Source organism: Saccopteryx bilineata, chromosome 4, assembly GCF_036850765.1.
Source record: "Saccopteryx bilineata isolate mSacBil1 chromosome 4, mSacBil1_pri_phased_curated, whole genome shotgun sequence".
Lineage (NCBI taxonomy): Eukaryota > Metazoa > Chordata > Mammalia > Chiroptera > Emballonuridae > Saccopteryx > Saccopteryx bilineata.
This window is the reverse complement of record NC_089493.1, coordinates 2,959,250-2,974,917: the sequence shown is the minus strand read 5'-3', so window position 1 is coordinate 2,974,917 and position 15,668 is coordinate 2,959,250. Positions and strand designations below refer to the sequence as shown.

General features: G+C 58.2%; 2 protein-coding genes across 8 annotated transcripts in view; one reads left to right on the top strand and one right to left on the bottom strand.

The window, feature by feature from the left end:
- Positions 1 to 53: 53 nt before the first annotated feature.
- Positions 54 to 11,423, top strand: ZFYVE21 (zinc finger FYVE-type containing 21). Of its 4 annotated transcripts, none has more exons than XM_066276431.1 (8): positions 57 to 256; positions 7,236 to 7,286; positions 7,576 to 7,744; positions 8,334 to 8,409; positions 8,504 to 8,595; positions 9,105 to 9,158; positions 10,621 to 10,763; positions 10,863 to 11,423. In XM_066276431.1, the coding sequence occupies exons 1-8, from the start codon at positions 119 to 121 to the stop codon at positions 10,896 to 10,898; spliced, it is 759 nt and encodes a 252-aa protein (XP_066132528.1). In that variant the 5' UTR covers positions 57 to 118; the 3' UTR covers positions 10,899 to 11,423. The 4 variants fall into 4 exon arrangements, with proteins under 4 accessions (XP_066132524.1, XP_066132528.1, XP_066132525.1 ...); XM_066276428.1 differs by lacking the exon at positions 57 to 256 and adding an exon at positions 829 to 1,016; XM_066276430.1 differs by lacking the exon at positions 57 to 256 and adding an exon at positions 829 to 1,079.
- Positions 11,424 to 12,390: 967 nt separating this feature from the next.
- Positions 12,391 to 15,668, bottom strand: part of PPP1R13B (protein phosphatase 1 regulatory subunit 13B) — a 97,412-nt gene continuing 94,134 nt past the window's right edge. For all 4 annotated transcript variants that reach the window (XM_066276423.1, XM_066276425.1, XM_066276424.1 and 1 more), the window contains 5 exons: positions 15,170 to 15,307; positions 14,950 to 15,083; positions 14,187 to 14,353; positions 13,053 to 13,252; positions 12,391 to 12,662 (listed from right to left, as the gene is read on the bottom strand). In XM_066276423.1, coding sequence (XP_066132520.1) covers positions 12,621 to 12,662; positions 13,053 to 13,252; positions 14,187 to 14,353; positions 14,950 to 15,083; positions 15,170 to 15,307 — 681 coding nt within the window. In that variant the 3' untranslated portion in view covers positions 12,391 to 12,620. The remainder of the gene's footprint in view (positions 12,663 to 13,052; positions 13,253 to 14,186; positions 14,354 to 14,949; positions 15,084 to 15,169; positions 15,308 to 15,668) is intronic.

Below are 15,668 nucleotides of genomic sequence, written 5' to 3'. Positions count from 1 at the left end.
CGCGCTCCAGACCGAGCGTGCTGATTGGGCACGGGCGTTGTTAGCCTAGCGAGCGGGGCGGGGCTTTTGGCGGGGCGAGGGCTGTGTGAGGGCGGCGGGCGAGCGCTGCGGCCGCGTCATGTCGTCCGAGGTGGCCACCCGTCGCGACGCCAAGAAGCTTGTGCGCTCGCCCAGCGGCCTGCGCATGGTGCCCGAGCACAGGGCCTTCGGCAGCCCGTTCGGCCTGGAGGAGCCGCAGTGGGTACCGGACAAGGAGGTAGGTCACGGCCGCCCGCGAGCCCCCACTCCGCGCCCCGGACCCGCGTCGGCACCTTGGACCCGTTCGCGCCCCGAGCCCCGGTCCGCACCCCCCAAAGGCGCCCCGGGCGCGCCCGTCTCCCTGCCGCCCTCCGCAGCCCGGCCCGCTCCCTTCTCCCCGCGCCCCTCCTCTGGCCCCGCTGCCCTCGGGTGCCCTGCCCCGCGTCCCTAGGTGGACCCCGGGCTCTGGCTGTCCGCGCGCCCCACCCCTCCCGAGGCCTTGAGCACTCTGCCTTCTGCTTGGTTCCTCTTCGGGCGCCCGGAGTCCCCAAGACCCTCCCCCTCCCGTGTTTGTGTGTCACTTGCACGGACCTCCCTTTCTGATGAGTCCGGGGCTTTGCCCACCCGAGGTCACGTGTGAATGCCACGACCGCGGCCGAACTGCTGGGGTGGGACCACGTAGACTCAATTCCAGCCCCCTCCCCCCGGGGGGCGGAGCCGCGTGTTTATTCCTGGGACAGCCTTTTCTGCGGGGGCTCCAGCTGTGCGCACTGCCTGGGGGGCGCGCGGGCGGGGCGTTTGCGCCGAGTCTCCAGGTGGAGAGTGGGCGCGCAAGGCCTGCTTGCCGAGCGGCACCTGTTCGGAGCGGCGGGCGCGCTTGGGGCTGCTGCGAGTGGTCTGGGCGGGGAGCCATGAACTGCCCTGCTGGCGGCTGGGGCGGCTCTGCCGAACGCCCTTTTGGGACATGCCGGCGGGTTTAGTCTCCAGCCCTTCGGCGGGTAATTCTCGGCACCGCGAAGCCAGGCGGGAGGACTGCATGAGCCTTCCTGGAAATCAGATAGGTCTAAAAGACATTCAAGTGTTGTGTGTTTTTGAAAGTGTTTTGCGGTGACACTGCTTGATAACATTGTATAAATTTCAAAAGTACAACTTGATAATAGGGCATCTGTGTACTCGACTGTGCGCTCACCACCGAAGTCGGTCTCCGTCCGTCACCACGTATTTGACCCTCTGTCCCCTTTCCTTTCACCCTCCCTCCCCCCCCGCCGGTGACCAGTCCTCTGTGGTATGTTTGAGTTTGCGTTTGTTTATTCGTTTGTTGCCTTCCGTGTGTTAGCCCCATGTGAGGGGAACCGTCCAAGTGCTGCGATCTTGGAAAGAGCTTGAACCTGCAGACCCTCCTGCGTTGGAGTAAGCTGCTTTTCCTTTCCGTGAGAATTCATTACAGGCAGGTTTTCTGCCTGAGTGAAATCAGGTGTTTTTAAAGCAGCAGGCCGTAAGTGGGGACTGCTGGGAGGCAGGCGGCTGGAGGAGGACACCTCTGCCCCGCCCCCCGTTGCCGCCCTAGAGCACTAGCGCCAGGTGGCAGTCGCTGTGTTGAGAGTGGAGAGAGGCCAGTGAACAGGGACGGCGGGAGTCTTGCGGGTCACCGGGCCACCAGGGTGACGGGGAGCCATGGGTGGTCACTGAGCCGAGCCAGGCCACAGTCTTCCTCCCGGGTTCTTGTCGCCCACTGCGCCCTTCTTTTCCTGCGTTTCTGCTCTCAACTCACAGAATGTACCTTTCCTCACGTCTCTTGCTGAGTGTTGTTAAAAGATAATTAAAGGGGGGGAAAGACAAAGCATGAGACTCATTCTCCTGAGGGTGTGTTCCCCAGTTCGCTTAGCTGTCAGTGAGGGAGCCGGGCAGATGTCACTGTCAAGAAGTCAAAATAGCACGAAACAGCCAGAGAGTGACCACACAGAGGCCAACTGGTCTCTTTCACTGTGGGGGCGGGGGCCATGACCTTAGCAGGGACAGGCGGCAGCATGTCCTAGGGGCCAGGCCGCTGTGTCAGCCGTGCTTTCCCACCCTCGCCCCCCTGAGGAGCCACTCCACACTTTTCCTTTAAGCGATGTCCGTGAAATTTCCACAGCCCTCCGTGCTGCTCCGCTGAGGGGGGTGGGGGCGTGGCTGGGCGGGGGGCGGGGTTTGGCCCGGTGGGTTCACACAGCTTGAGTCCCAGCCCTGGCCACCCCTCGGCTCAGCGCTCACTCCTTTGCTGTCCATGCCCAGAGCCCTTTGGCGTTCCCTGTCTTCCTGCATTCGGTGCTGTGGCCTTGTGCTGTGGAATTCGGCGGTGGGGCGTGTCTGGAGCCCTGCCCAGGCCGCCTGTCTTGAGAACTCTTGCAAAATTCTGGTCAAGTTGGGTTGAAAGATTCGCCCGCCAGTAAAGGAAGTTGTACTTCCTGTTGGAAGGATGGTGGCGTGCCCCTCAGGAAGGTGTGGTGCACGTGCTGGGCGCTCACCTGGCCCGTGGCTGCTCTCTGCCTGTTCGGTATTTTGGGGGACACCAGGACCGTAGCGGGTGGGGAGGTGCCTCCTGCGTGGAGATACCCACTTCTGAGAGATGGGTTTATTTGTGGGGGTTTGGAACAGACTGGGGAGTTTGGTTGGAATGTGGCAGGGGGTGCATGTTATCCTCTGCTTTGGCTGTGCACAGATTAGTGTCCTTGTCAGATCTGTACGCGCTCCTTCACTTGTCATTGTGGCTCTGTCTTCTTGGGTCAGTCTGAGGCCTGCCACGCCACACGATGCCACATCTATGGAGCACTTACGAGGTGCCTGACCTTTTGGCAGGTTATTAGCTTGGGCCCATGGGACAATCCTGAAAATGTAGGATATTTTGTAGGTGTGTGCACATGAGCTGATAGAGTTCTGCTTCTGAGGGCTTCCTGCCCCAGAAGGAACTGGGACCACTTCTCTGGTGTGAACAGGGGGTTATGCCGTCTGTGCCCCCCAACAGCCTGTGGGCAGGGAGGCTGCTGGGGCAGCAGGGACACGAGGAAGCCTGGGGATGATCTTGGGGGTGTGTGAGACCGCCATCAGTGTCGGAGGGCACAGAGTGGGGTTGGGGCGGGCACCCTGGGCATGTGCCCTAGAGACTAGTCACCAGCAGACAAACTGTTTTATCTTTAAAAGCCACACAGCTTTGCACCCCTTCCCTTCCCATCCTCGACACAGGGTTTGTCCAGTGGTGATAACTGCAGTGCAGAGCTGTGGGGGGGGGAGCCCACGTGTGTCATGTGTACGGCAACTCCAGATACACGAGGGGTGGGGCAGGGGCACACTGCAGACCGCTGTAGGTCAGGGTGCCATCACGACCTACAGGCTTCTCCAGGGTTAGGCAGAGGCGGGCTCTCTCCATGGGGGTGGCCGGGCGAGATGCAAGCAGGTGGGGGTGCAGGTGCAGGGGGACGTTCATGTGCAGTGGTGGACCCGACCACAGATCCCTAGGCGCCGGCTCAGGCTCAGGGGCCTGAGGGAGGGAGAGAAGCTGAACTGAAGTCTGACGCATCAGGTATGGGCATTTGCTCTGCTGGAGAAGGGACCCAGGTCAGCCAGGTGAAGGACGGGAACTTGGGGTTAGTGTCTGACCTTGTCCTGGGTGAAGAACAGCCCGTGAGTCTCAGCCAGGTCACACCTGGGAAGGGGGTGCTTTGCAGAATACTGTCCAGAACACTAAAGGGGGGTTTCTGCTCCCAGGTGAGGTCATGGCAGGGTTCCCGGGTGTCTTGAGGGCCACCACCGAGTTTCCAGTGTCTGCACCTTCCGTCCTGAGCTGTGTGACAACCTCACGCTGTAGAGCAGGGGTCCCCAAACTTTTTACACAGGGGGCCAGTTCACTGTCCCTCAGACCGTTGGAGGGCTGGACTATAAAAAAAACTATGAACAAATCCCTATGCACACTGCACATATCTTATTTTAAAGTAAAAATACAAAACGGGAACAAATACAATATTTAAAATAAAGAACAAGTAAATTTAAATCAACAAACTGACCAGTATTTCAATGGGAACTACGCTCCTCTCACTGACCACCAATGAAAGAGGTGCCCCTTCCAGAAGTGCGGTGGGGGCCGCATGTGGCCCGCGGGCTGTAGTTTGGGGACCCCTGCTGTAGAGAGTGGGTCCCTCATTGATGTGTGAGTTAACTCTCTGACAGGGTTCCTTTTGTATTTGTAGGAGTTACATTTTTACTATTAAAAGGATTATCTTTCAGTAAAGATATATCATCGATACATGTATTAAAAAATTTACTTGCGGCCCTGGCCGGTTGGCTCAGTGGTAGAGCGTTGGCCTGGTGTGCAGGAGTCCCGGGTTTGATTCCCGGCCAGGGCACACAGGAGAAGTGCCCATCTGCTTCTCCACCCCTCCTCCTCTCCTTCCTCTCTGTCTCTCTCTTCCCCTCCCGCAGCCAAGGCTCCATTGGAGCAAAGTTGGCCCGGGCGCTGAGGATGGCTCTGTGGCCTCTGCCTCAGGCACTAGAATGGCTCTGGTTGCAACAGAGCATTGCCCCCTGGTGGGTGTGCCGGGTGGATCCCGGTTGGGTGCATGCGGGAGTCTGACTGCCTCCCCGTTTCCAACTTCGGAAAATACAACAACAAAAAAAATTTACTTGCATGAGTCCTGTTTTGAGGAACCTAAGAAATGGTCTAGTGTGAGAGCCTGGGGCAGCCAGGTGGGGGTGTGACTGTCCTTTTCCACACGCCAGCCTCAAGGGGGAGGGTAGGCATGTGTCCTAAAGCTTTGCTTTTTTTTTTTTTTTTTTAATTTTAAGTAAGTCTGTTTTTTTTTAATTTTTTTCTTTACAGGGACAGAGAGAGAGAGTCAGAGAGAGGGATAGATAGGGACAGACAGGAACAGAGAGAGATGAGAAGCATCAATCATCAGTTTTTCATTGCGACACCTCAGCTGTTCACTGATTGTCTTCTCACATGTGCCCTGACCGTGGAACTTCAGCAGACCGAATAACCCCTTGCTTGAGCCAGCGACCTTGGGTCTAAGCTGGTGAGCATTTTTATTTTTTATTTTGCTCAAGCCAGATGAGCCCGCGCTCAGGCTGGCAACCTTGGGGTCTCGAACCTGGGTCCTCAGCATCCCAGTCTAATGCTCCATCCACTGTGCCACCGCCTGGTCAGGCAAGCTTTGTTCTCTTTGTAGTAACTTTTTTTTTTAGAGGACTTTATAGGCCATGGTGAGGACTTTTTTTTTAGATTCTTTAAATTCACTTTTAGAGAGAGAGAGAGAGAGAGAGAGAGAGAAAGAGGAATGAGATAGGACAGGGGGAGGAGCAAGAAGCACAACTCCCATATTAGCCTTAACCAGGCAAGCCTGGGGTTTCAAACCAGTGACCTCAGCATTCCAGGTTGACCCTTTATCCACTGCGCCACCACAGGTCAGGCTGTAATAACTTTTTATTTAATGTTAAACTCTCCCTACTCTGATTTTTTTAAACTCTTGTACCTTTTAGAGGAAGACGCTGCCACCTGACCTTTGGGGGCTGGGGCTGCTTGTGCAGTGGTGACGGGCACCTTTGGAGGCAGCGGGTCAGCAGAGACCTCAGGCCTCCAAACAGTGCTGTGCTTGGGCCTCTGCCCTCAGCACACCCCTCTGTCCTGAAACCCATGCCTGGTGCCGGACCCTTTGTGCTTTTTCCTTGCCTGTGGCTCCATCTACAGCAGTGATTTTCAGCTGCTGATCCACGAACCAGTCTGCCAGGAATTTCGTTCTGGTCCCGAAGGAGTTAACCGTCCTGATGCTGTTTGCACATGGTAGACCCAGTGATCTTAGTCGACTTCGCTTATGCTTGGGTGATTTCTGCCTTAGCGGTCCCCCAAGTAATTCTATTTTCACCTGTCCCCAAGTGTAGCAAGGTTGAAAACCACCGATTTATGGTACCTGCTTGGGCCTTACCCCAGCCTTCTGCACTGGACCAGTGCAGAGAGGCATCCGGGGGAGGGAGGTGCCATGTGGAACCACCTGTGGCCTCCAAGGAACCCTCAGAGGCCACCCCTTCTCACTGTCTTCCTCCCGCACACCTGCACCAGGCCTTTGTAGGAGGGCATATGGCCAAAGGCTCCTATTGACATGGCTTCCCTGGAGTAAAGGGCCCTCGGAGGCCACTGCTTGTTCTGCCCTGGCGAGGTGTCTGCCTGTGAGTCAGCCTGGTGCAGCCCCAGTCTGCCTGGGGGGGGGGAGGGTCTGGCTGCAGAGGATCTGTGTGTGCATGTGCGTGTCCCTGTGGGCACACCTCCACCTGCACACCCTGCCCCACCACCCAACCCTCCTGAGGGTCCTCCAGGCTCTTTGGTGGGTCAGTCCCACAGGTCTGGGTCCTCCCTGGGGATTGTTCCTGTGTGGCCATCAGCCTGGCCCTCCCCAGCGGTGACAGTGCGAGAGGCTGGCATCTCAGACCCTGTTGCTGCGTTGTGGATGGCAGCTGGTTTCTAGACTTGGGTGCACTCTCTCCCTAGATAGCATCTTGTGGGGCCTCAGAGCCCCGGGCCCCAGGCGGGTTTCTGTGTCCAGTGTGGGTCCCAGAGGTCCCTGGCAGCTTTGCTGCCTGTGCTGTGCTCACCGGACAAGATATTAGTTCCCTGGCCATCATGTTCCTCTCACATCTCGCCTCTTGCTTTATTTCCTCCTTTAGTTCTTTTTGTATAAAATTGCTCTGTTGAGAATTTAAAAACTTCATTTTCTCTTATATGATCAACAGAAAACTGTCTAAAAGTTTGTTGATTTTCTGAATAACCTCGTTACTTAGAGGGATGAAATGCTTCTCTATTACTTCTGTTTCTAAGGGAGCTGTTTTTAAGTTCTCAATGTAGCCTGTGTGTAGAGACTGGTCTTTGAACTTGCCAGCCCTGGGGGCCCAGCAGTGACTGGAGCATCCAGCCCGCGGGGATGCTGTAGATGGTTCTGGAAGGCCAAGGCAGACCAGGCCCCGTGTTTCAGTCCAGAAAGCAGCTAAAGAGCAAATAAGATAATGTTGGTCACAGGATCTTGCAGCGTTCAGACTTGGTGCCCACGGTGGCCAGGGCTGCCAGCCACCCTCCAGAGCACCTGCCCATCTGGCTCCCTGGGGGCCCTGATGTGGACCAGCCGAGAGCAAGGGGCACCAGCCCAAATGTGAGTGTCCTCAGAGCAGGTTCTGATACTTGTCCCCTTCTCTCCTAGTGCCCGCGGTGTATGCAGTGTGATGCCAAGTTTGACTTTCTCACCAGAAAGGTGAGCTGAGGCCACTGGATGGGAGGGGCCCAGAGGGACATGGCCCATGGGCTGTCTGCCTGAACACAGGAGACAGACACTGGGCCTGGGTCTCAGTGTGCAGCCCGCACACCCTGTGGCCCTACTGGGCCTGTCCACATGGCTGTGTCCTGTCCTGAGCATGTGCTGGGGCGCAGAGCAGAGATGGGGCCTCCTGGCCGGTGGCATGGCCTGTGGCAGTAGGCCCCTGGGCTCCTGTGGGGAGATATGCGGGGCAGGCTCGCCACTCACCCATCTGCCCCTCCTGCAGCACCACTGCCGCCGCTGCGGGAAGTGCTTCTGCGACAAGTGCTGCGGCCAGAAGGTGGCACTGCCGCGCATGTGCTTCGTGGACCCCGTGAGGCAGTGCGCTGCGTGCGCCTTGGTGTCCCGCAAGGAGGCCGAGTTCTACGACAAGCAGCTCCGAGTGCTGCAGAGCGGTAAGCAGCCGCATGGGCGGGCAGGGTGCAGGTCTGAGGTGGTCTCGCTCCCCGTCTCCTGGATTCTTGCAAAAATAGGTGTGGAGCCAGCTTTCCCCTTCAGACTTCGCCTAAAACCTGAGCCTCACTTTTCTGGATGTAGGGCCACTAGTTGGGGTGTTCATTGGGTGGGTGGGTGGCCCTGGGCCAGGCCTCCGGTGCGACAGCAGGACCAGCAGCATGTGGCATCTTCCACCTGACCGTCTCGGGGATTGAGTGGTACAAGAAGATAAGAGCTGTGCAGATGAAGGGCCTGCCTCCCAGCACCCCTCCTTCCACTGGGTCCTTGCTCTGGCTGCCTCTCCTGCAGGCTGGGCAGGTGCTGGCCTTCCACTCTGTCCCCGCCCCGTGGCTCCTGCCGCGCGCGCGCGTCAGTGCGGGGGGGGGGGGGGGGGTGTCAGCGCTCTGACCTGTGACGGACATAGCGCCGGCCCCAGCAAGGGGTGCTGGGCACAGCTGTTGCCTGTCTCCCTTGCCCTGCATGCATGCACCCCTCTGCGCCTGGCTGGAAGGGGCGGCTGTGTTTTTACGCTTGATGTTGTGCCCCAAGGAGCCACCTTCCTGGTAACTTTTGGAAACTCAGAGGAATCGGAAACAATGGTTTGTCGTCTTTCCAACAACCAGAGGTAAGAGGCAGCGTCTGCTCGCCCCTGACAGCCACTGACAGCTTTGTCACCGGGAGCCTTCAGGTAACGTGTGGGGACACCCTCTGTTTGACAGATTCCTCTTTCTGGATGGGGACAGCCACCACGAGATTGAGGTCACGCACATCTCGACGGTGCAGATCCTCACGGAAGGCTTCCCCCTTGGAGGTAAGCGCACCTGCCCTCTACTGAATGCATGCCAGCTGTAGTGACTTTGGGGGGGCACAGCTGCATGGAGGGTGGGTGCTCGGCCTGCTGGCAGGGCCTGGGAGATGCCCGTCTGTCGGTTTTTTACTGCGTGGCTTTCGGAACTCACCAGTTGAACAGGGGACTTATACATGTAAAATAAGGTTTGCCTGAAAGTGTCCTCTTGTTCCGTCGGGCTCTGGTGAGGTCAGAGGGCCCAGTGCAGCCGGCACCCCCTGGGCCCCTAAAGCAGCTGGAACGTGGCTGGCTGAGCCCTCCCGGTGCTGCTCAGCTGTCTGTGAGTGAGATTCCTTTACCTGCCCTTGGCAAGCTCTCCAGATATTTAGCCATTTGGATCTTTCCACCTCAACTTCTGTGCCTCGGTGGCTGTCCCTCTGCTGGAGACCCATGTGACTTAACCCATCTTGCTTTCTGTTTTCTGATGGGCTATTGGTGTTTCTTCTCTCCTGCCTGCCTACCTTCCTGACTAGAAAGAGATATTCACACTTACACCAGCCTCCTGGGGAGCCAGCCCGCCTCTGAAGGTCAGCCTCGCTCTTCCTAGCATGAATTTGCTCTTTTCTAACCCAAGGGGGATGTGCAACCCACTTCACAACTTGTTGATGCCACTGTTCCTGAGCAGGCCGAGTCCGAGTCCGGTGGCAGGGAACAGCACCTTCCTGTTCGGTCACGGCCAGTGTTTGCCACCTCTGTCCCTGTGGTTGCCTGTGCATCCCAGCAGTGAAATGTGCCCTGGGGCCAAGGGCAGGGTCTGAGAGGCTGAGATCAGCCTCGGGGCAGCTCTGCCTGCCTCCTTGGAGCCCAAGGCCAGGGAGGAGGTCAGGGTCACCACCCAGGTCACCTCCTGAAGCCTCTGATTTTTCTCCTGGGCGGGCCCTGGGGCTTCTGGTGCCACGTGTCCCCTTGTGGCGTTGAAGGGAGCACAGTGGGCCCTGCTCTGCCCAAAGTTTTCCTAGAACTTGAAACCCCTAATACTGTATCTGGGGGGGGGGGGGGCAGCGGCGGCACAGTTCCCCTAGCTGATGGCAGCCAGAGCAGTGGCCACTGGCCCCTTGAGGACCAGGCAGTAACGTTCAGCAGCTTTGCTGACCAGATGGACTGTTGCAAAGCAGGAGAGCAGCTGGAGACAGGGCCACATGGCCGTGACTGTGCACCAGTACAACTTCTCAATGACGCGACTGGTGGGCAGAGTGTGGGGCACTCCTGCACGGAGCCTGGTCGGGAACATGCCAGTCAAGACGTTGAGGGCAGGAGGAGGCTTGTGACAGGGTAGCTCAGGAGGCCTTCCAGGCACCGGGGAACAGCACTTATAGTGGTGATGGCCCTCAGGCTGGGCAGGCCTCTCAGGAAGAGCAGACTCCGTCCACTGGCCTGGGGTGCAGAGACGGGCTGATGGAGGGAACTTTGAGATGACTGCTTGAGTGTTCCTCCTGCTCCTCCTGCAGTCACCAAGTAAAAGCTGTAGGTGACGTGGGACCTTTACTGGGGCCTGGTCTCCACGTGGCTCTCCTGCCTGAGTGTGCTTTCGGAAGTGATGCGTCATTGTGGAGGAGGCCTGTCCTCCATGGAGCATCTTTGTGGGAGCTTGAAGGTCTGCGTTGGTGACCAGGGTGGTGGCACTTCTGTGGTGCTGACCTTGCCTGCATGCTCAGCTGTGCCGCTGGCTCTCAGTGGTTGGTGGCCGTGGCCCCTGCCCTGGCAGGTATGCCTGCTGCTTAGGCTGCCTGGCCGGACTTCCCAGTGGCAGGGGCCCCACAACCAGGAGGTGCAGAAGCGTTTCTCTTGAGGGCATGGTGTGATGTTTTTCCTGGGCCCTGGAAGCCCCCAGGCCAGGTGACTTCCTTTCCCATCCTGTGAACATGAGGTCGTGTGCATCGCTGGGTGCCTCCTGAGCACCGGCCCATCCAACGCAGGGGCTGGGAGGCCCCCTGGCCCCCACACTACTGCTGGCAGCGTCTGAGCCCACTTACCTGCCTCTTTCTGTAGGAGGCAGCGCACGGGCCATGGGCATGACCCTGCAGTACTCGGCATCGGGGGCAGACGGCGTGACCCAGCTGAAGCTCACTGCAGGGGAAGACGCCAGTGCCAGCAGGAAGCAGTCAACAGCATGGCTGGCGGCCATGCACAAGGTCCTGAGGCACGCGGGAGCGGGGCTGGGGGCTCCCACCCCAGCTCCACCAGGTGCGGGACGTCACATTTCTCCATGTTTTTCTCTGGTTGCTGTGCAGGCTGCCAAGCTCCTCTATGAGTCTCGGGACCAGTGAGTGCTCACGAGCCGGCCGTCTGCTTGGAACAACGGAACCTGCGCTCTGCACTCGCCCGGCCCCAGGTGTGCTTGGAAGGCACTGTGAGGCTTTGGGAAACCAGACGTGTCCGCTTACCTAGTGCAATACGTGCCGATTATTAACACTCCAGACAGCTTCCTGCTTTAGAACCTCCGTCTTCTTTCTGATAATGGGGTGGGAGACCCAGCTACACTACTGCTAAACTGTTTTTAGGATCATCTACACCATGTTTTTATGAGTGCCAGGTTTACTAGAAGGTTCTAAACCCTCGACATGCATTTCACTAATGCTTCCACGGGACGGTCTGGGCAGTGGGCGCAGCCGGGCCCCCAGGAGCCTGCCCGAGCCGGTCCCAAGACCTGTTTACCGCGGCACTAACTAGGGGCTGCAAGCCAACCTCTGATACTTCACTGTGGGGAAGGAGCCAGCTTGTGTTTTGTACTTTCCACTAATTGTACAACAATTTGTATATAAAGCTTGATTAAAACCTATTTTGAAAATACGGATGAGGCCTCACCTCACTGAGTCCAGAACACACGATGCACAGCCGTGGTGAGAGACAGCGGTTTATTGTGCGTATTTACATGGCGCCAGCAGGGGCGGGGTCACAGCAGCGCTCCCGGCTGCCGCACCTGCTGTTCACCTCTCACTGCCACTGTGTACAGTCAATGCTTAAAGGGGATCACTTATAGCAATGGGCCTATACACAGGTTTGTACATAAATTATAGACTCGTACATGAAAAATAAAGCCTGAGGGGCTGGATTTTAATGAGAGAAAAAACATTTCCAATATCATCGAATGACCTAGTCAAAAAATACTTTTGGTATATAAAAGCTGTCCGCACAGCTGACTTCAGTGAGCCTGACGTCTGGAGCTGGGGCAGAGGTTATTGCATCACGGCTGGCCCGGACTAGGAGGCGGGGCCCCACCCTCCTGCCCCACAGCTGCCCTCCTGACACCATGTAGGAGTCCTCACATCCTTGCTACCCCAAATGACCGACCTCGGGCCCCCAGTCCACGGGCTGCAGGTGCTGCCTGCTCTCTGCAGTGTCCATTCTGTGAAGGTAAGAGTCACCCCTGGGCAGCAGGAGGCTGCAGAGAAGGCAGCTGAGTGAAGGGGACAGTGCTGTGCCAGGCTCCTGACTGCAGGGCACTCGGCGCCCAGCCAGCACCTTGGGCCGGAATAGGAAGGGGAGTCCACGTCGGGACCACCGCTGGACAGGACTTTCCCTACAGGGCTCCTGGGTAAAGGAAGGAAGGAACGGTGCTGGGGGGAGGGTGGTGGGTTGGTGATGTCCAGTGGCAGACAGGAAGGGCTCTAGCAGGGCAGCGCGCCACACAGCAGCTGCAGTGTTCACTGTTGGGGGAGGGTGACATGGAGGAGGAGGGGTGGCCTTGGGCCACGTCAGTGAGAATGTCTGCATTGGCAACCAACCAGGGTAAATTGTAGGGCTTCTATTGGCAACGGGTGTTTTAGAAAGCTGGGTATTTATTTGGATTTACAGTAATTGGCAAAATTCAGTCTTGGAGGCGACTAGAGAAACGGCCTCACCTAGAACCTGGAGTTTCACATTGTGGGCGCTGTCTACTGCAGTGAGCACCATGGAAGCCGCTTCTAGCTTCAGCTTCCCTGGGAACGCAGGGTAATCTCAGTGGCTCTTCGGCGATGGCCAGCCCATGCAGTGTCCCGATGGGCGGTTCAGGCGAGCGTTCGCTGTCGGGGTTTGATCCGAGGATACAACTGTGGAGCAGGGAGAACCAGTTAGGACCAAGAGAGGATACACTGGGCGTCCCAGTGCCGCTTGCTGTCAGCTTCCCACGAGACCCTTCCCGACTTCCTTGACAGCTGTGCCCAGCCCTCCCTCGTGGCCTGTGTGCCACCTGTCACTGTCTGTATCCCTAGGGCGGCGCCTGACCAGGCACAATATTCATGACTGTGGATGGAGGCGTCACCAGACCCGCAAGGCCGCCCCACCGCAGCTGCTGTGACCACAGACCTGCTCCCCAGCACGGGGATGTCTGGGCTGCAGAGTCCTGACTGCTGGCTGCTCGCTCCTTTCCCCACGAGGAAAAGGCGCTGCGTAGCCTGGACTGGGTGCAAGCTCTGCCCCAGGGGGCACGGCGCACTTACCCCCAGCAGGTTTTTGGGCACGTAACCTTCCCGGTCTCCAAGGCGAGCCCACCACCACTCGGTCTCGCTCTCGTCCTTCCGCCTCAGGATGGTGATGGCGTCTCCCTCGTGGAAGGACAGCTCGTCGCTGTTCTGAGCCTCATAGTCCCACAGAGCATATACCACTCCCTTGTTCATCACACCCAGCTTCTCCTGCACCCCTGGGACAAGACAGCAGATGGTCAGGTCTCAAGGATGGACTGTCGGGAGGCCCATTGTGGGACCGGGCTGGACACGAGCTCCTCGGGCAGCCTGACGCTACCGAGGGCTGAGGTTGGGAGCCAGGCCCAACTGCTGTTCTCTGCTTAGTGTCAGCCGTCTGTCTGCCTTGCATCCCGGCAGGACAGCACTCGAGTCCAGAGACAGGTATGATGCCATCAGAGGAATTTCTTAGGGTGAAACAAGTCACATCAAGAACAAACTCCAAAAGTTGGCGACTAAGGAAGTGGTGTGACTACTCTTGGAGAGCGGCAGACACGTGGCAGTGACGGGCAAGTTTATGCCCAGGGGTCACCTGTAGGGGTCTCAGAAGGGCCAGACATGCTGGTGACCAGGCCACTGTCCCCCCACGCAGGCTTCCCAGGGCTGGCCACTGCCACTGTGCTGTGAGCTGGGCCTGGGGGAGGGCCTGTCCCAGGTCATCATTTGGTCCTCAGGGTCTAATGCGGGGCTGGACCCACAGGCTCTCGTCAGGTGTGCAATGGATGACCTGCAATCAGTTAACAATGGACAGGGATGTTCTGGCTCTTGGGAAGGCTGTCCCGGACCGAAGCACCTTAGTTAAGACATGACAAGCTCCACTCATCAGTGGTCACCCCTGGTCTGACTCTGGGCACCCTAGGCCCTGCTTCAAGTCCTGGGGGCTCTCCCAGCAGAAGCATGCAGACAGGTGCTGCCTGGCCACCACACCCCAGCTCCTCTGCCAGAGGGGCAGCATGTGTACAGACAGAAAAGGGACTTGTGTGTTGGTGCCCCCTGGCATGGAATCCTTCTGCTGACACAGATTTTCAGACATCTCAGGAATGGTCGAAGGGAGTGTGACCCCATCCAGAAGACTTCCTGGGCGACAGCCCAGGGAGGCAGAGGCCCACGTACCGTACAGGAACTGGGAACACTGGATGTAGCCCTCTTCCATTTCTTCACACTTGTCGGCGGCAGTCTCAATGTCACTGATGGTTGAGGCAAAAATGGCGGCGCCGCTCTCCACCAGCTGTTTGCAGAGGTGGACGCTGTTGCAGGAGGCGGCGCAGTGCAGAGGTGTCCTGCAAGGGGCAGGAGGCGAAGGTGCTGCATGGCGCTTGGAGGTGGCCGGGGCCCCAGGGCCGCGCTGAGCCTCGGAGCCCGCACACCCTGTGCTGTCATTCTAGTGGTGTGATTTCTAACTGTCCTGGAGGGGCAGGGTGTGGCCTCGCGACAGCCTACAGACTACTGTCCATTGCACTACGACACGGATGTACTTCCCACTGCTGACATGAATCTTAAAGTGGCCACCATGATGAATGCTATGTGAATTTCACAGTTAAAAACCCTGATGTTCAGAGCAGATGGCTGCTCGAGATTGACACTACCACCTCTGGGAGGCCAGGGCCCCAGCAGCACAGGGCCCCACAGAGGACCACACAAACCTAACGTCAACCACAGACATCCAGCCATTTAAAAACAGACAAGAGTGCGTCGTAACTGCAGAAGGCTGCGCGGCGGCTATGTTAACCAGGTAAACAGTAGTGAAGCACAGCTGTGCCCATAACAGCACCCTCTAGAGAACAAAGCACGCAAGGACAGTAGGCACCTGGTCCCCTCTCCTCCACACTCCCGTGCTCTAGACTGCCTTCCCTGCTGCACCACGGGAGGGGCTCACCAGCCGTCGCTGTCCGCGGCGTTCACGTTGACACCGAAGTCCAGCAGGAACCTGACGATGTGGTGGTGGCCAGCGCAGACGGCGTTGTGCAGTGGAGTGATCCCTTCATCGTTGGGCTTGCTGGGATCTTCCACCTGGGACACAGGGCGGTGTGAGCCCTCCCTGCATGTGGGGGACGGGGGTAGGGGGTAGGCCTGGGCCATGGCTCTGCTCAGCTCACCTCGTAGATGACCCTCTGCACCAGGTCGAACTCTCCTTCCAGGGAAGCATCCAGCAGCAGCGCCAGGGGGTTAAAGCGGACGCGCAGCCCACGACCCGTGCGCTCCGAGTTAGGCTTCTTTAGGTTGGTCCGTTTGCTCTGTGAAAAGGAAGGAAGCTTTTGATTTAAAGGTGACCCACCCATGAGCCCAGCCTTGGGGGCAAGAAGAGGCCAGGACTGAAGCCCCCAGCCCTCTGGAGCACCCAGGGAGAGCATGCAGCCAGGTGGGTGACAGCCAGGCTTAACTGCTTACACTCCAAAATGAGCAGCGCCTTCCTACTGGGTGCCAGGGATGACCAACCCCTTTCCGCTCACCAACACTGACCTCCCACCAGAGGCCTGTCTAGAAGGTTCTCCTCCCCCTCACTGCCTCCTCCAGGTTGGTGACTGCTTCCCCTCCCCAGGAAAACCTCCTCGGGCCTCCCTGGCTGAGCCCTGCAGAATGAACTGTGCACCCCGC